This window comes from Euleptes europaea, chromosome 5 (assembly GCF_029931775.1).
Source record: "Euleptes europaea isolate rEulEur1 chromosome 5, rEulEur1.hap1, whole genome shotgun sequence".
Taxonomy (NCBI): Eukaryota; Metazoa; Chordata; class Lepidosauria; order Squamata; family Sphaerodactylidae; genus Euleptes; species Euleptes europaea.
Genome location: NC_079316.1, coordinates 52,733,258 through 52,753,155, shown reverse-complemented (window position 1 = coordinate 52,753,155; position 19,898 = coordinate 52,733,258). Strand labels below are relative to the sequence as shown.

General features: G+C 42.2%; 1 protein-coding gene across 2 annotated transcripts in view; it reads right to left on the bottom strand.

The window, feature by feature from the left end:
- LDB1 (LIM domain binding 1) overlaps positions 1–647 on the bottom strand; it is a 61,011-nt gene extending 60,364 nt beyond the window's left edge. For both annotated transcript variants that reach the window (XM_056850004.1, XM_056850003.1), the window contains exon 1: positions 462–647. In XM_056850004.1, the coding sequence (XP_056705982.1) occupies positions 462–486 (25 nt within the window). In that variant the 5' untranslated portion in view covers positions 487–647. The remainder of the gene's footprint in view (positions 1–461) is intronic.
- Positions 648–19,898: the final 19,251 nt, after the last annotated feature.

The following is a 19,898-nucleotide window of genomic DNA, read 5'->3' as shown; positions in this document are numbered from 1 at the left end:
TGAATTTGACGATTCCCAGCGTGCCTCTAGCTCCAGCGCCCCACTGCTAGTCCCCAAACCCTCCCTCAACCAGAGTGTGACTCTAGCAGACGTATCCCAGCACTGAGCACCTCTGCAACCTCTGACTGGCACCTCTTCTGCCAACCGATACCAGTAACCAGGACCCAGCCAAATACCCCACCACGCGCGCGCATACGAAGAAGCCGAACCCACCCCAGCCCCAGGTTCCCCCACAGCCTGAAAGCGAGGCTCCTGCGCCTCATGCTTGGCTGGGATCCCGGAGCCCGTGTTTTGGGAGGGGGGCGAGAGGCGGCGGGCTCTTCCCCCCCCCCCCGTTTGGCCGTTCCCAGCCGCAGAGGGGCCCGAGCAGGGGCAGGAAGGAACTCCTCCCTCCCCGCGCCCCGGCTTCCCGAAGGATGCGCGCCCGAGCTTCCCCCCCTTCGCGGCGCGCTCCGACTCACCTGGGCACGCACAGCCCACTGACATCTTCACATGCCCGGCCTGGCGCAGGGGAGGTGCGACGTGCCCGCTCGGCGGGGCCCTGGCATCCGCCGCCCTAGCAGAGACCCCGGCCCAGCCCTCGAGCAAGGCCGCCCCCGACCGCGGGGCCTCCCCGCAGGGAAGCGCAGGAGCCGCGGCAAGCGGGGCAGCCCCGGACCCTCGCTCGGCGCCCCTCGGCGCGCACAGGGCTGGGCGGCTGCTGCTGTTGCTGCTGCTGCGTCGGCCTCGCCGCGCGAGCCCGGATCCGGTCCGGGCGCTGATTAATATGCTAATTGCGCGGAGGGGAGGGAGGGGCGGAGGGGAGCGAGCGCGAGCTTGTCAAAGTGACCTGAGCCGAGCCGCGACAGGGGAAGGGAGGGCGGAGGGGGAGGGGCGGCCATGTGACGCAGATGGGGGAAAAAAACACACCAATCTCTGCCACAGCAGCCACCTCGGGCGGGCTCGCGCGGGGAGGAGGCGCGCGCGCTCGTGCTCGCTCGCATAGGTGCCTGCGTGCGCCCTGCGCTCGTGTGGAGGCATGCGCTGACACGTTTGCAGACGTGCGCGCGCGCACATGTGTGTGCCTGCGAGGGTGCAAACGCGTGGGTCGCGTGTGCGCGCTCGCTTAGGTTGGGGTTCAACCACAAAACTTGGAAGGGCCTCAAGAGCTGCTCTTCCCCGCGCATCGTGGGAGGATTCCTGCCTCAGCCTAGTCGCGGCTGGCCCGGTCTCTCCGTAGGCCGCGCTTTCCCAAAACGTTTTGTTTTCCTTTGCCCGTGTTCCGAGTACTGTGTTGCTCACGAAGCTTGCCCTCTCGCCGGCACACCCTGGCCCTTAGTTTGAGGTAGGTGGGGGATCTTCTGTGACGAAGCAAAAGCATTCGGCAGGGTTCTGTGGCGCTTCGTAGAGTCAGGGGCTCAGCCCTAGCTAGCTATTTAAAATAGATTCCAGCTAGCTGAGTTCACGTGCCCTAAATAAAAACCTTACCCGTGTGTCAAAGAAATTGATCCTGGAAATAAGAAGCACTTCCAATGTTGCAATCCAATGGCTCTTCCCAGAAGTTATAAACATTCCTCTGGTTCTTCATTATCAAAGGAGAACTCTCTTCAATTTATTTAGCAACATCCTTTACCAAAGTTCCTTCATTCCAGGGCTCCGCAGGCTTCAGAAGAGTTGCACCCTTTGCATTTTTTTTTTCCACAGCAGGATAGATATATTCAGTTCATTGAGATTTTCTCCATCTGTTTTGCTTTCTATATCCTCAGTCATGTTTATGATGCTCTTTTATAGACGTTCAGTTTCTTTGCACCTTTTTTCTCAATCTAGCAGCCAAAATTAGACACATTTTTCTGATGAGGCCCAACCACTGTTGAGGAAAGTGGGACCCATTAATGCCTGTGTCTTGGATACAATGTTCCTGCTAAAGCAATGCAAAATGGTTTTCTGATATTTATGATGGAGTCACATTAGTGCCTACTGTCAATCGGTTTGTGGCCAACTGTAATCTATGGGATTTTTTTTCCAAGTAGAGCTGTAATCCAGCCAATGATCCCCTGTGCTGTATTTACAAGCATTCTTACTGAGTTTCATACTGCAGTTCTCCAATCCAGTTCTTCAAATTATTTAGAACATTTTCAGTTTGAATAGTTTTTAATCAATATTAATTTGCTTTTAATGTTAGTTACGTGAAGAAACATGTTTGCATTCCATATTTTGGCCATCTGCATACTTGATGTAAATATCCATAAAATTCAGGTCCTAAAATAGCCCATAAATTCAACAAGGGCAAAGTCCCAAAATATATTTTTGAAACCAGAATTTAATGTTGGAACATATGAAATAATATTACAGAGTACATGCACTTTGTCACATTTCACTTGCCACTGAGTAACTGCAGCCTGTTCCCAACACATATGAGGCTAGGGACAAGGATTCGAACCCACAGCATTTGGCTTTCTGGCAGGTTTGAGCCTCAGCAACTTCTCCTTAGAAATTAAGCACAATGACCAGTCTGACTATGTCAGGGTTGTATATGCAGGTACGATAATGTTCCTTTCAGATATGTTGATTTACAGTTGAGCAATAAACAGCATAAACCAAGCATATTAAATTTTTTCATACCAGATGCTCACTTTTTACCCTACCCTGCATCATGGAACCAACCATTAATGAATTACACCTGTCTTTCTTCCCCTCCCCTTATTTTTCTTCATCTTTCTCTCCTTATTATCTTGTGTCTTAATTTAAAGTAGAAACTAAACAGACATCCCAAAAACAAGGACAATCACGCTGGGCTCACTTTAAGCCAGGGTGAAACACACCAGTTGAAGAGCCCAATAATTGTTGGATGCACTGATACCTTAGGTTGCAATCCTAAGCACACTTCTCCCTCTCCCAAAATACTAGAATTTGAGGACATCCAATGAAGCTGATGGGCAATAAATTCAGACAGACAAAAGGAAATACTTCTTTACACAGCAAGTGATTAAAATGTGGAATTCTCTGCCAGAGAATGTAGTGATGGCCACAGGCATAGATAGCTTTAAAAGAGGATAAGACAGGTTCATGGAGGAGAGGTCTATCAGTGGCTACTAGCTGTGGTGACTAAAGGAAACCTCCACATTCAGAAGTAAGAAACCTCTGAATCCCAGTGCCAGGAGGCAACATCAGGGGAAGGCCTCAGCCTCTATGCCCTGTTGTTGGCCCTCCAGAGGAACTGATTGGCCATCATGTGAGACAGGATGTGGACTAGATGGACCACTGGTCTGATCCAGTAGGACTCTTATGTTCCTACGAAGGCCTATTGAACCCACTGGTATTTATCTATGGATAAACAGGTCTAGGATCATACTATTCCTTAGTAACCAGTGACATTTCTAACTTCCATTAATTTATCATAATTTTCCTACTAAGTTACCACTGGCTACCATTTCATCTTATGCTTGGCAGTTCCAATAGACAATGATTCATGTTAAAATAATATCCTACATTTAAAATAATTATGCATAAATTTACCTCTTGCATTGTGTTCAAATTAAGAAAAGAACATTTCATTTTCAGTCTTTTCACAATATCTCTCTTTAGCTATATTTTTGTATGTGACCTTATACCCCCTCAAACAAATATGAATAATGCCATTATTGTGTTATTTTCCCTCTTGGTGTTCCCCCCCCCTTCAGTTCCACTATATGCACTCCTGGTATGTTCTGCATCTTCATCCATGTCCTATGTAAAGGTTTAATAAGGACTTCTATAAAAATCCAGTCTACAGTTCATGGTTTATATCATAATTGTTTGATTGATGATTGATTTGAACCAATGTCTGATTGTAAATGCCTCTAGGGCTCATTTCTTCCTTATGAGGATGTCATGGAGCTACGGCAAACAATAGCAAACACTTGTTGAACTCAAATATATTAGATTCATGGCCTTTACCTGAAATAGTTTGGCTTTCAGAAGGAAAAAATATAATAATTTTCTATTTGTATAGAAAAAACCTTCCTGTTTTCAATTAATTTTACTGACCACATAATGTTCTTTAGGTGCAGGCAAATTCAATGCCATACTGTTTTATTCTAATAACTTCCTAGAAATGTAAGGCATGAGAGCAGGCAAAACTCAGGGCTGTGTGTCTCAAAATAAGAAGCTGGAAATTTCATGATCAAAAGGTGGTAATCTGGCGTTTCCTGCAAAGAAAGGCCCTCTACTCCATAGTTTCCTGTAGCACTTTATCCCCTACATGTGCTTGCCAAATCTATAGGTAACCCACCCAGTTTAGAACCTGTAATCCTGAAAAATCACAGGCCTGATCAACTGACTGTCACAGACATGCAAACAACTCCAAGGTTCCCCTCCCTTTGAATGCTCCTCCTGTACTGTGCGGGGAGTGTACATTATCCCAATCTTTTAATGGTCTCAGCAGAGCAGCGTTTCCAATACTAGACTGTCCTTACCCCCTCCCTAATCCCTGTGCAGATGGCCTATCATTCTATCGACACAAAAAAGGGCCTTGAGGGAGTTCTTGGTAAAATGCAACTGTGGCACACTTAGATGGTAATGTGGAAATATCCTCATGAGTTTGCAAGTTAGCCTGGACTCCAGAAAAATATGTTTTGCATGAAAGCAGAAAAATGGTTTGATTTGGCATCCTGTGCCTGCCAACCTAGAAAACAAGCAGTGAGGCAAACATGAGGTCCGTTGATTAGAATTCTGTCAATAGACACAAATAACAGAAGGCCATTGTTTGTTGATGGAACCAGTTGGGTGTTTTCCAGCCATCTTAGTAAAAGATTTTTTTTTAAACCAGGGAGATGCTTTGAGTAGGAGCTGATAACAAGGGTGGGGGGCAGGAGTCAGCAGGAAGTGGTGATACAAGATTTTCAAAGATGAGCTCATCTCAGCATACCAGAGTAGTAAATCTTGCTGTAGTGTTATCATCTGTTAACTTAGCCAGAAGATGGGGGTTGTCCTTTTAGGGCTTTCCTTGTCTTCCAAAATGAGAGGCCAGAAACTCAACCTGATTGTCTTATGTCTCCTAAATATGATGTTTTCACCAAGTTACACGAAGTTGGGATAGGAATCAAGTTGGGAAAGGGCCAGGCATTCAGGAGGGCATTTTTTTATATACAGGCTTGTCATTTCAATGTCTGTTAAGAAATTCTAGGCAGTTTATTGCATTGTTTATTGTATGTATTATACCGTTTTATTGCATTGTTTTCTAGTTTTGTAATCTGCCTTGAGTTTTAACAAGAAAGGCAGACTATGAATGAAGTAAATAAATAGTTATATTCTTTTTTATTATTATTTATTTTTTTATTTATATAATTAAAGGATACAGGAAGAGAAAAAAAGGGAAGGGGTAAACGTTATATTTATAAAAACAATACAGTATTATAGAATGATTTCTGAATTTAAAACATAATTACAGAGTATCTTTAAGTTGTTATACTTGCGTCAGGCTGGTTTTTAATATTTAAAAATTCATATTTTGCTTGGCAGTTAATTGGAATAAAAGAAATATGGTACATGATTTATTATAAGTGTTTAAACATACTTCGTTTAAATTAGCTACATTTTATGTAAATATAAAAAGACGCCCACTTCTCCTCGAATTGCTCGGTGGATTCGCTAAGTTTGGGGTTAAGTTCGAAAGTCATTTTAGCCATGCTTGCATATTCCAGAAGTTTATCTTTCCAGTCATCGATTTCACGTATGTGGGTTTGTTTCCAGGTTCTTGCTAACACTGTTCTAACAGCTGTTGTAGCATATTTGAAAACGTCATGCGATTTCGAAGGTAAATTTGGCGGCACTATACTGAGTAGATAAAATTTGGGATCGAATGTAAACTTCGTATCTAACATCAACTGCAGTTCTCGATGAATTCTTTTCCAGTATAGTTGTAGTTTTGGACATGTCCACCAGACATGAAAATAAGAGCCGTCTATCACTTGACATTTCCAACATGCGCCTTTTTCCCCTGGAATTGTCATCTGGGAAAGCATATTAGGAGTCAGATACCATCTGTAAAAAGTTTTATACCAGTTTTCTTTCACTTCTTGACTGACAATATATTTCAGTTCGGAAGTGCAAAGTTTTTCCCATACGTTCATATTGATCGTTTCTCCGAAATTTTGCATCCACTTTATCATATTTATTTTCACTTGTTCTTCTTCTGTATCGTATTTCAGGAGAAGCTTGTAAATTTTCCCTAATACGTGTGAATCATTTTTAGATATTAACTGCTCAAATTCTGTTAATTCACGGAATGATTGAGGGTATAAACAGTCTTTTTGCAAATTGGACCTCAATTGTAAATAGGTTAACCAATTCAATTTTTGGAATTTTTCTTGAAGTTTGAACATGGTCTTAATTTCTCCCGTAGGCTCTATCATGTCATTGTAAGTAAAATAAACACCCGGTTTCAGTTTAACATTATCGTGATAAGCTTCGGTTGGTGACATTATGGATGGCGGAGAAGGGCTTATTCTCTTCTTGTATCTTTTCCACACTTTCAATAACGCTACTTTAACATCACAATCTTCTGATACTTTGTTTTTTTGAATTTTAGCTTTGAAGTCCCACAAGACTTTATGGAATCCTTGTCCCAAGTCCGCCTGCTCTAAAATAATATGCCGGCTTTTAGGATATTTTATCCATTCTGTAATCCAAGTTAGACAGGCAGCATGGTAGTATAATTTGAGATTAGGCAATGCCAGCCCTCCTCTTTTCTTTTCGTCTTGAAGGACTTTAAATCTGACTCTCGGTTTTTTTCCATTCCAAACAAATCGGTTAACTTGTTTTTGCCAGTTTTCTAGTATCCTATCAGGGATGTCAATCGGCAAAAATTGGAATAGAAAATTTAGTCTGGGAAGCACATTCATCTTTATTGTCGATATCCTTCCTATCCATGAGATGTTCATTTTAGACCATAAGCTCAGGTCTTTTTCTATTTCTCCCCAGATTTTCAAGTAGTTTGACCTTAAAAGTGTATTGTTTTGTGAAGATATGTTGACACCCAAATATTTCACTGGTTCTTTAGTGATTCGACATCCGATAATATCTTCAATATGCTTATCTTCATCTGTTGTTAAGTTAAAAGTCAAAATTTTCATCTTCGTTTTGTTAAGTTTATAACCGGAATACTTTGCATATTCAGTTATGTGATTGTAGACATGTGGAAGTGTTTGTTCAGGATTTTGACAGATTAGAACAACGTCATCTGCATAGCTTTTAATTTTATGTTCTTCATTTTCTATTGTTAAACCTTTAATTTTTGAATCATTTCTTATATGGTTTGAAAGGACCTCCATTGATAAGTCGAATAGAAGTGGAGAAAGTGGACAGCCTTGTCTTGTACCTTTTGTGATGTTAAATTCTGTCGACAACGAACCATTGATCAAAAGACGGGCTCTCTGAACCGAATATATCGTGTTAAAAACTTTAAGAAGAGTTTCTCCACAATCCATTTGTTGTAATGTTTTGGAAATGAAGTGCCAAGAAACGTTGTCAAAAGCTTTTTCTGCATCTAAAAATATCATTGCCGTTTTTAATGATTTTGACTTTGCATATTTAATTACGCTTAGAACCAGTCTCACATTGTCTCTCATTAATCTCTTTGGAATAAAACCTGTTTGATCTGGATGTACCAAGTTGCCAATGTATTTTTGAAATCTTTTGGTAATTATAGAGACAAAAATTTTATAATCGATGTTCAGTAATGATATTGGTCTATAAGCTTGAGGAAGATGTTGATCTGCAGCTTCTTTTGGAATCAAAGAAATATGTGCTTCCTGCCATGACAAAGGGATCTTACCGTGTTCGATTACCTCGTTGTAAAGAGAGAGTAAAACCGGAGTTAATTGTTGTTCAAACATCTTGTAGTATTGCGGTGTTATACCATCCGGACCAGGTGCCTTGTCTAATTTCAAATTATTAATGGCGTCTACGATTTCTTGAGTTGTTATCTTCTGGTTAAGACTCTCTTGTTCTTCTAATGATAACTTAGGTAATTGTGAATCTGCAAGATAAGTTGAAAGTCCATGTTCTTGCAGATCATCTTTCAAATAAAATTGTTTGTAATACTCCACAAATATTTTTTCGATTTCCTCTTGTTTGTTATAGGTTATCCCGTTAACTTTGGCACCAATTATCTTCCATTTTTTCTCTTGTTGTCGAAGTTGGTTGGCTAGAAAACGACCTGGTTTGTTTGCTCTTTCAAAAAACTTTTGCTTGGCATATTTGACTTTTATTTTGATTTCTTCTGTTTCTATCAACTCTATTTGGTGCTTGATCATCTTAATATCATGTAGAATAGTTTTATCTGACTTAATTTGGACTTTCTTTTCCAGTTTTCTTAATTGATCTTGTAATTCTTTGATTTTCTTCTGTCTATCTTTTTTCTTTTTGGAATTCAGGGCTATCATTTTCCCTCTTATAAAAGCTTTGCTAGCATCCCATATAACAAGATCAGACATGTCTTCAGTCTTATTTAAGATAAAAAAACTCTTTCAGATCAAGTTTGCATTGTTCAAGTATTTGCTTATTCCGCAGTATTTGATCATTCAACCGCCATCTTCTGATCCCTATTTTACCTCTTAGCAAGGTCAGTTCAATCGGGTTATGGTCTGACAATATCCTGGGTGCAATATGTATCCTCTCCACACTTGTTATCATTGATCTGGAGGCCCAGCACATATCAATTCTTGAGTGTGATCCGTGACGATTTGAATAAAAGGTGTAATCTTTTGTTCTAGGATTTTTCATTCTCCATATATCGATCAAATTAAATTCTTTCATTAGTTTAAAAACACTCTTCGGCAACTTCCCGGATGTGCTGCTATGGGTCTTGTCAATCGTGGGATTCACTACTGCGTTGAAATCTCCTAAAATTATAATTTCTCCTTGGTGATATTCTGCAAGATTCTTAAAGAGTGTTTCATAGAAAGTTTCTTTGGCAGCATTCGGAGCATAGATATGTGCTATTGTAAAACAAATTCCATCTGATCCAAAAAGGATTAAAATCTGAAAGCGTCCATCTGGATCTGCTATGTGGGTTTTTACTGTTCGAACTTTCTCATTAATGTAAGTGACTAGGCCTCTCTTCTTCACTTGAGCCGATGCAAGATAAGGAGTTCCAAGATGATTTATATGTAGAATTTTCTCATGATTTTTTTTAATATGGGTTTCTTGAAGACAAACGATGTCTTTCTTTTGCTTTTTTAAGCTGTGAAAGACTCTCTTTCTTTTATTAGGAGAGTTAAGACGGTTAATATTCAGTGATGTTATCTGTAGACGATTCATGATGGAATTATGGTTCAAATCTACAATGCAGCTGCTTGATCTAATTTGTCTCCTTCTGGAGTCTTCTTGTGTTTTCTGAGTTCTCGCTTCTCAAGCGGTTGTTTTTTTGCGTTCTGAGTCAGTTGAGATTTACTAGGGCCTTCCTCTGGGGTATCTTCAGAATCTTTTGAAGCAGTGTCTTCCGAGGTTTTTATTTCTTCAAGTAAATCTTTTGCTTGAAGATGATTATGAATTGTTCTTTTCCCTTGCGGCAAAGAGATCTCTAAAGAATATGGAATAAGCCAGCGGAATCTAATTTGTCGCTTAGCCAATTCTTGCTTCAAGTCGTTATACTCTTTTCTTTTGGTTAAAACGCTTCTTGGAAGATCCGATAGAATTTGTATTGGATTTCCTTCCCAGATGAGTGGATCGTCTCTTTGTGTCTTAAGCAGCTGGTCTCTGGTTCTTTTGTGGACAAATCTCACCAGTATGTCTCTTGGTTTTTTATACTTGGTAGCGTAGAATGAGTTTATTCTGTAACAGAATTCCAAGAGAGTATCTTCGTCTTCAAAATCGTAATTATCATGGAGTAGTGTCCTGATATCTTATTCTAGGCTCTCTTTCCCGAAATGTTCAGGAATCCCGCGAAATTTAATGTTTTTATCCCTAAGCTTCACTTCGTGAGCATCAGCTTTGGTTGAAAGATCTTGAATAGTTTTCGATTGTTCCAGAAGCTCTGTGGTGTGTTGTGTTACTGAAGTCTCTATTTCGTCTTGCTTCTGTTTAATTTTAACAATTTCTTGAGAATTGAGTTCAAGTTTCTCTTCAACCTTAGAAATACTTTGAAGGACCTTCTGCTCAGAGTCTTGTATTGATTTCTGTAGAGAAGTTTTCATATCCAGTATCATCTCCTGTGTACGCAGAAAAAAATCCTGACTTTCTTTTGCCATGACCGAACTTTTATTTTTATCGTCCTGTGGAGTCTCTAATGTAGGCTTGAATTTTGCAACGTTGACCTCTTGTTCTTCTTCTGAAACTACAAATTCTTCTAAAATTTTTTGTTGTTGTTTACCTTTCAACTTCTGGGATTGTCGATGTGCGAAGCTTGTAAATCTCTTCCTCATAGTAATTAAAAAGAACCTGAGAAAATGTCAATTCAAGTTATACACATTAGAAATTATGATTATTCTCTCCATTCTCTCTCACACAAGCATAAGGAGCAAATCTATTTAAATCTGATAGTTAATTACTTTGATATAGACTCAGTATACTTGATCAAATCGCCCAGTTAATTTATATGATTTCAAAAATAGAATTGATTTAATTATATATCAGCAGTAGAATTAGTCAGTGTGTTTTAAAAAGAAGGTTATGTAAATTCATGGGGGGAAAAGTCAATAACAGTTCATTTTCTGTAACCCTTTAGAGTTCAAAATATGATTGTCAGTAGTATATTTTTTTAAAAGTTAATTTGTCATTGTAGAATTAAAAACACACGCACACAAAAAAAAACAGGGTCTCAGTCAGGTATATGAATGGAGAGGTTAACTGCAATTAATCCAAAAACCACAGGAGGGCAGCAAAGCGTTCATTGGTTCTTTAGGAAGGAGAAACGAAAGTTAATTTTAACAGTCAGACTCCATTTTTTCCCCTCTTTTTTCTTTTGCACCGTTCTGAGTCCAATCCAAGTCCAGAGCCTTACAGCAGAAAAAAAAATGAAAAAACGATGCTGGGGGCGCGGAGCTAGATCCCGCAAAGGCGTTGCAATTTTTTTTTGGGGGGGGGGGTCAGGAAGAAGCTGGAAGAAAGCCGAAGTAACTGGTCTAAGCCTCCGCTGCGCTGCCGCGCCGCCGCCACTTTGCCTGGTCTCCTACAGCCCGCCCTGTCCCTATCCGCCCACCTGCACCCGGGTGGGCTGACAGGAGCAGGGCAGCCGCACAGAGACCTGCGATGAATTCTAGGTACGGACGCACATTGGAAAGGCCTCAGTCGTTTCCAGCCTGGTATACAGCCGCAGAAAATTCCCCCCCCTCCTCTCTTCTCCCGTCCGGTTGTCTTCGCTCAGACGCAGCCCCCTCCAACAGATGTTCAACAGGTATTCAAACTCGGTTCAGTATTAGGATGGGTTCTTAGATTGTTGTGGTTCTTAATTTGTTTTTATATTGTTCTAAAAGAGTTCTTTAAAAAAAAACGGAAGTGGGGGGGGAGGGAAGGTTTGGGCGGACGGCCGCCATGGTCTCAGTGGACTCACCCCCAGCTGCTTCCTTCTTCACCAGACGCACATCGGGCGTTTTGCTGGCAGTTGGACCCCCGAAATTGGATCGGGGGGGCTTATGGAGGAACCCTCCTATATGGCCCACTCCCCCCAGGCCTGGGGGGGGGTCTCCACGGAAGCGGTTGGGAAGCCGCGAGAGAGCTCGCGTCTGGCTAGCTCAGTCTCCGCCCGGAAGTCCAATAAAGTTATATTTTTGGAGATCAGAACATTCTGCAGCAGGCACTACTGCAAGGGAAGAAGTAATGCAATCCTCTAAGGGATGCTCAGGCTCCATAATAAAGTCGGTTTTACCTAGCAACAAAGGCTTAATATGTATGGAGCACTTAAACTTGGAAGGTCATTAATTGAGAATGTGACCTGAGGAATTAATATACTTCTGTTAGATTCCTTAAAGAGTTAGATACTCAAACATACATGCAGAATCTCAAGTAATTTTCCTTACCATTGAAATTGTGGACATTTTCTACGGACTAAAATCATGACTGGCACGTGAACATACAGTGTTCACATTGGCAGAGGTGAGAATGATTATGACTACACTGACACAATAGCTTTCGCAGTAGAAATATACCTTCCTAGGATAAGCCATGAGGGAGCTGTAAAAATAACAAGGCTTGAACTGGAATAAAATCAAAGGTTTAGAATGGAGTCTTGGTTTTTCCACCTTGGATCAGGGTGCAACAGAGGTTGAAGCTTTGAAGGGGAAGACTAATCTTTCAAAAACACATATAGCTAGATACAAAACAAAACATATAGACACATAAATGGGAAAAGGGTCTGTGAGAGTCAATGAGGGAATGCTAAACAAAAACAAAAATTATCCTCCCTCTGGTAGAATGATAAAAGAGAACAAATGAATCTCTCTGGGGAGGTAATTACATAGTTTTCATTGAACAACTGAGAAGGGCCTTTCTTGTGTTGCCACCCATCTAGCTTCAGGTGGCAGGGCACCCAAGACAGAGACCATAGTGCTTGGGGAGGTTCATATGGGAGTAGGTGATCCTTAAAGGCTGCTGGCCCCAAGCCTTATAGGGCTTTAAAGGTCAATACCAGAAACTTGAATTGGGCTCAGAAGCAAACTGGGAGCCAGTGTGGATGGAACAAGACTGGAGTGATATGGTCTCTTTGGGCCCTCCTGTCAGAATACTTGCTGCAGTGTTCTGCACCACCTTCTGGATACTCTTCAAGGGCAGTCCTATGTAGAGTACACAGCAGCAGTCTAATCAAGATGACACTAGAGCATGTACCACAGTGGCAAAAGACCACAGCTGGGAAAATATGAACTGGCCATTGTTACCACCTGCTTATTCAACAGGAATCCCAGGTTCAGCAGCAACCCCAAACAATGAACCTTCTACTTTAGGGAGAGTGCAACCCCACCTAACCGGCACAGGAGATATCCCAATTCCTGGCTCAAACCTATCCCTACCATTAGCACCTTCATTTGGTTGGGATTATGTTTCAGTTTGTTAGCCCTCATCCACCCCAAAACTGCCTCCAGGCACTAGTTCAAGGTTCCCACAGCTTCCCTGGGATCTGCTGGAAGTGCAAGACACAGTATCATCCACATATTGCTGAGAACCCAGCCCGAATCTCTGGATGACCTCTCCCAGAGGCTTCATGTACATGTTTAAAAGCATTGGGGACAAGATGGAACCTTTCAAGACTCTGGAAGCCAGAGGCCAAGGGCCCAAGCGTTCCTCAGCACCACCCTCTGAAACTTACCTTCCAGAAGTACTGAAATCACCGCAGTACAACGCCAAACTAAAAAAGACAGTCCAGAAAGATACTATGATCGAAGCCAGAGAGATCAGAATCAACAGGGTTGTACTCCCCACCCCCTCGCCAATCCATCTGCCAGCATAGGTCATCCACCAGGGTGACCAAAGCTATTTCTGTCCCACAACCAGGCCTGAAAACTAGACTATAAAGGGTTGGAGTTATGCCTCTCTTTACTTTGATTTTTCTTTTAATAATAACACAAATTTTAATCAAAATGATTTATCCAAAATTATTTTTAGACCTATTTTATTGAAGAAAAAGAAGAGTTGGTTTTTATATGCCAACTTTCTCTACCACTTAAGGGAGAATCAAACTGGCTTACAATCACCTTCCCTTCCCCTCCCCACAACAGACACCCAGTGAGGTAGTTGGGGCTGAGAGAGCTCTAAGAAAGCTGTGACTAGCCCAAGTTCACCCAGCTGGCTTCATGTGTAGGAGTGGGGAAACCTACACGGTTCACCAGATTAGAGTCTGCCACTTATGTGGAGGAGTAGGGAATCAAATCTGGTTCTTTAGATTAGAGTCCACTGCTCTTAACCACTACACCTCACTGGTACTGAACACTGATTCAAATGCCTAGCCAGGGAGAAAGCTACCAGGTTGAGGTCAAGAGTGGGGAAGCAGGCATGATATGTAAGCCTACAAGCTGGGCCTTCATTTCCTCATCCCAAGCTATCCATAGGAGCAGTGATTACCCAACAGGTATGAGAGACAGGAAAGGTGTCCATTCTTCTAGCCTCTGACTGTTGCTCTTTCAATATCATGGCAATGCTTTGGCTTTATGTACCTATTGATACTAAGGTGCTATTGTAAATATGCCCTGGACACACCACTGAAAATAAAAGGTAGCACTTTGCCCTCTTATATGTATTTAACAAATCTATCAGTATCCCACCCAGCTTAGAACCTGAAAAATCACAGGCATGATCATCTAACTATCAGTCACAGATAGAGAAAAAGCACAAAAGTTCCCCTCCCTTTGAAACTTCTCCTGTCCTGTGTTGGAGCATACATTAACCAGATCTTTATCTGAGCAGACCAGCTCCTCCATAACCAGGCTGTCCTTACCCTTCCCTGATCCTTATGTAGATGGCATCATTATGCTAGTGACACCAAAACGTACAGAGGTAATGAGAAAGCACGAGATAAGGAGTTGTTGTTGAAGGTAAGAATACCTACTTTTCATAAACAGCAGTGATCAGTAGTTTAAAACCTATTTCTTAATTTGGTCATATCTACCCTGCTGTTCTAGTATCTTGGAAACATGCTTTCATTCTCTTAGGCCGTTTATGCTTGGTAATTAGCAGCATGGTCCAGGCTGAAGTGCCCCGTATATTTTTTTGGCATTTCTTAAGAGCCCCTTTAACTTGACCTTTTGCATCGGATCCGCCCCCGCATCGAAGCATTCACTGAAGGAAACATGCAGAATCCCTGCTTCGCTATGCAAACGACCATTGCTATGTAAACGAAGGAGCAGGCGAGTGGGTGGGTATGAAATTTGTTTGACTTTCTCTTCTTGCATCAGTACCTTGAATAGTCATTTTAAAGGTCTGATTTAAAAAATCAGCATTGAGCAAGGAGCAGAATCGACCCTGCATAAATGGCCTTAGTTTCTATTCCACTGTCACTTCAGTACACCTAATAGTAATACACATTGTCCACAAAATGTAAGTTGTTGGAAAGAAGATAAAACATATAACACTTTATAGGATTGATGGATATAATCCCATGAGTAGAAAAGGGCTGCCTGAAGTCAGTTGTGTGTAACTGCCAATCATAGATTCAGTTATCATGGTGGTTCCACACAAAGTGGTAACAAAAGCAGGCCTTTTGTTCTTTCCCTGTTATGTTCTCAGTGTTTCCAGCAGCCGATTTGTTGCAGTTTCCCCCCCTATTGTGGTGGAATAGAAATACAATTTAATTGGTGTGGATGGCCTTCACATTAATATTCTGATTGATCCTTCCTGCTCATTGCAACTTCCTACCCTATAACCTCTTAAAGTTAGCTTTAAAAAAATAAGTACTGACTGTAAATTTCAATGATAAAGTAGGAGATTTTTGAGATGTAAGATGAAACAGACTCCCCGAAGGAGTATAACTGTGTGAATGGATGTATGATTTTATGTTTGTTTTGTTTGTTTAAAAATAAATAAAATATTTATATATAAAAAAAGTAATGACTGTAACACTATTAAGTGTGCCATTTGAGTTTGAGAGGGAGAGCCTAGTGTTTCTAAAGAGTTAGCTAAAACATGTAGGGTTGCCAGGTCCCTCTTTGCCACCAGCGGGAGGTTTTTGGGGTGGAGCCTTAGGAGGGTGGGGTTTGGGGAGGGACTTCAATGCCCTAGAGTCTAATTGCCAAAGCGGCCATTTTCTCCAGAGGAACTGATATCTATCGGCTGGAGATCAGTTGTAATAGCAGATCTCCAGCTACTACCTGGAGGTTAAGCAACCAAAATAAACACCTCTGTACTACTACCACAGGTAAGGAACTAAGTACAGGAAAGACTGATGATATTCAATCAATCAATCACAAGTTTACAAAAACAAGGTGTATTAAGTGCAGTGAATGACATACAACACACAAATCTATATACAATCCTATGTTAACAGTCCTAAAGGGTACAAGTCTCAAAAGTTCCACTATGAGTAATCTTCATAAAAGAATGGCGAGGGAATTTGATATAAACAGTCCCGTACAGGTACAAGTATCCAACAATGAACTGCAACAAATCTTCATAGAAGAGTAGCAAGGGGGACGATCGTTTCTGTTCTTCCTCAACCCTGTTTCTGTATGCAAAAATCCATTTATAACTTTTTATAACTTAATTTCCTTATACGTACACATTTCATAATGAATAGCAAGATAGTACATTACTTACAGTCAAAGCCAATTTGTATGCATTCAAAATTCTCATATTATGCATCATGTTACAGCAGCAACTCTTTGTATCTCTTTGGGAACGGCTTTAAGCATCTGTGCAACTATGCATCGGAAATGGAGTATCCCTTAGGGCAGGGGTCCTCAAACTTTTTAAACAGGGGGCCAGTTCACTGTCCCTCAAACACTGTTGGGGGCCGGACTGTTTCGGGGGAGGAGGCGGCGGCGCGAGGGGGCTCTCCGGAAAAGCATCCTCCTTACAAGCCCGGTCATTCCCCCTGTAGTGGTTAAGAGTGGTGGTTGGGAGCGGGGACTCTAGAGAACCGGGTTTGATTCCCCACTCCTCCACGTGAGAAGCGGAGGCTAATCTGGTGAACCTGGTTGGTTTCCCCACCGCTACACACGAAGCCAGCTGGCTGACCTTGGGCAAGTTACAGCTCTGTTAGTGCTCTCTCAGCCCCACCTGCCTCACAGGGAGTCTGTTGTGGGAGGGTATGGGAAGGGGATTGTAAGGCAATTTGAGTCTCCCTTTAGTGGTAGAGAAAGTTGGCATGTAAAAACCAAGGCCATTTATTCATGGAAGGGTTTGCCTTGGATTTGCCGCTCTCCAGATGCACATTTTCCCCATCCGAATTCTCCAAACTCTCCCCTGGGGTGGGGGTGGGGAATTTACTTTTGAGTTCTGAGAATTCGGATGGGGAAAATGTGCATCTGGAGAGCGGCAAATCCAAGGCAAAACCTCCTGTGCATAAATGGCCACAAGTCTTTTTCTTCTCCCTGGAGATATGCCCAGCCCCCCCCCCAAGGGGCCCCTACAATTACCTCCAGGCCACAAGGATACCCCCAGGAGGAGAGAGAGCCCCGAGCCGTGAGAACGCTGCCAACTGTGGCCAAAACAGGAACGCCAGGACAGGAAGGGGGCAACTGGGCGGCGTGCGAGGCAGCAAGACGCCTCGCGCACCCAGGAAAGGAGGTTTTGGGCCTGGGAGGGAGAGGGGGAAGGGGGCGACCGGGCGGCACGCGAAGCAGCAAGATGCCTTGTGTGCCCAGGAAAGGGGTTTTGGGCTGGAGAGGGAGCAGGGAAGGGGGCGACTGGGGCGGGAGGGAGGCTTCCAGTTGTGCGTACACAGCCAGGAAGCCCAGAAAAGCTCTGGGGAGGGGGGCAAGGGGGGACTGGCTTCCTTGGTCCCCGGGCCGGACAAAAGCCCTCCGGGGGCCGGATCCGGCCCTCGAGCCTTAGTTTGAGGACCCCTGCCTTAGGGGAACACTACAAGATTTATTTGGCATAGCTGCTTTTTTCATCCCTATGGGAGAAAGGAAATAATATGAGAATTTTGAATGCATACAAATTGGCTTTGACTGTAAGTAATGTACTATCTTGCTATTCATTATGAAATGTGTACCTATAAGGAAATTAAGTTATAAAAAGTTATAAATGGATTTTTGCATACAGAAACGGGGCTGAGAAGAACAGAAACGATCGTCCCCCTTGCTACTCTTCTATGAAGATTTGTTGCAGTTCATTGTTGGATACTTGTACCTGTATGGGACTGTTTATACCAAATTCCCTCACCATTCTTCTATGAAGATTACTCATAGTGGAACTTTTGAGACTTGTACCCTTTAGGACTGTTAACAGGATTGTATATAGATTTGTGTGTTGTATGTCATTCACTGCACTTAATACACCTTGTTTTTGTAAACTTGTGATTGATTGGTTCTTGTAGGTTATCCGGGCTGTGTGACCGTGGTCTTGGTATTTTCTTTCCTGACGTTTCGCCAGCAGCTGTGGCAGGCAGGAAAGAAAATACCAAGACCACGGTCACACAGCCCGGATAACCTACAAGAACCAATGAACTCTGACCGTGAAAGCCTTCGACAATATTTTGTGATTGATTGATTTAATATCATCAGCCTTTCCTGCACTTACTACCTGGAGGTTGGCAACCCTAAAAACATGAGTGCAGCCATTTACTTCATTTATACTCTGCTTTCCTCCCTAATGTGGACCCAAAGTGGCTTAGATTGTTCACTGTTATATCCTCACAAGAACCCTATGAGGAAGGTTAGGCTGTGAGTGTGTGATTGGGTGGCCATGGTCAGCAAGCAAGCTTCTATGGCAGAGTGGGGATTTGTACTTTGATCTCCTAGATCCTAGTCCAACACTTTGCTTTTGGAGAGCTGGATGTAGTTTGGCAGATTTGCAGCTTCACAATAGTGTCAAGTTGGGAGAATAGTGATAGAGTGCCATAAACCAACAGCTCAGACTGGTTCACATTAAAAACAATAACACTGCAGAGGTCTACCTCCACTGTCACTGTTGAATAACAGGAGGAGCCAGAGCCATGGTAAAATCCAGGAGACAGATTATTTCAATGGCACAATATCCACTGACCTGTGGATCCTCTGCTATAATTCCACATACAGAGAATGCCAGAACATCATTGACTACTAGCTTGTACAAAGCAGCACTGTTTGTGGAACTGGCCAATATTTTTAATTAATTATTTTATTTATGCTTTTGTGCAGCATGGTTTTGAGGTAGGAAAGAGTTATTAAGTACAACACTAGCCTTCTTGTTTAGAAATTGTCATAGCTATGCAGCTGATCTAGACACCTCTCCCAGTGACTTCTCAAACAGGAGGTCAGAAGATCATATGAGTTTTGTGCATAGTTCATCAGTAATAGAAATCAGGGGTAGAGAACACACAACAGGGATTTTTCCATTCTTGATCATTAGGAAAGTATTTCTTCAAAGGGTTTCAAGGTGATGCTTCTCCATCACAAGACAACCCATGCCCTATGGTAGTGTTCTGCCCTGCATTCCTTGAACCCCACCCCCCATCATGCCTCAAACAAGCAATCAGCTCCTCAACTCTATAGGACATCTTGGGCAGAAAGCACAGGTGTGCCACCTACAGATTAATCAGGAAACTACATCTGATACATGTGTTTGTATAATTGATGTTTCAACCAAACAGCAACTACCTGAGGGGATGCACAGCAAAGATCCAAGCTCTCCATGGACTTGGAAGTCACAAACTGTTTCCTTTTGGGGCATCTTTGTCTTGCCCATAAAGCCACTGGACAATGCAGCTTGTATTGTTGCTAGAACAGTGCAAGGTGGCTGGCCAAAGAGGGCAATATGGACATGCTAATAAAATCTGTTATATCCACTCCTGAGGTAAGGTTGTCTACTCTTCCTTCTATAAAGAGGGACAATATTTTGCAGAATGACGAATGTACTGACTTCAGGACAACTGGATTCTATTCCCCAATTTGCTACCAAATCCTCCCATTACTCTGGGCAGCATCTTCCCTAGGTGGTACTCTGTGGCAACGAAGTAGGCTTCCAAGAAATGACATATTCTTGTTAAGGTTTTGATGGACTCTGTTTCTGTGGATTGAAATGGTTTTATTGATATCCCGTCTACTCCTGGTGATTTGTTTCTCTCAATTGCTCTCAGTGCAGCTTTGCTTCACTTTCTAAATCTGTAGGTTCTTCAAAAAACATTTCTTGGAAGGAATCTGTCATCCTTTCTTCTGTATAGTTCTTTGGTGTACTGTTCCCATCTTTTCTTTATTTTGTCCTGTTTAGTTAATGCACTTCACATTGTGTGTAATTTAATGTTTTTTTAACTTTTTATTTTGTTTGTGTGTTTGGGAGGGGGGTTGATTTTAATGTTTTTAAAATGTGGTTTT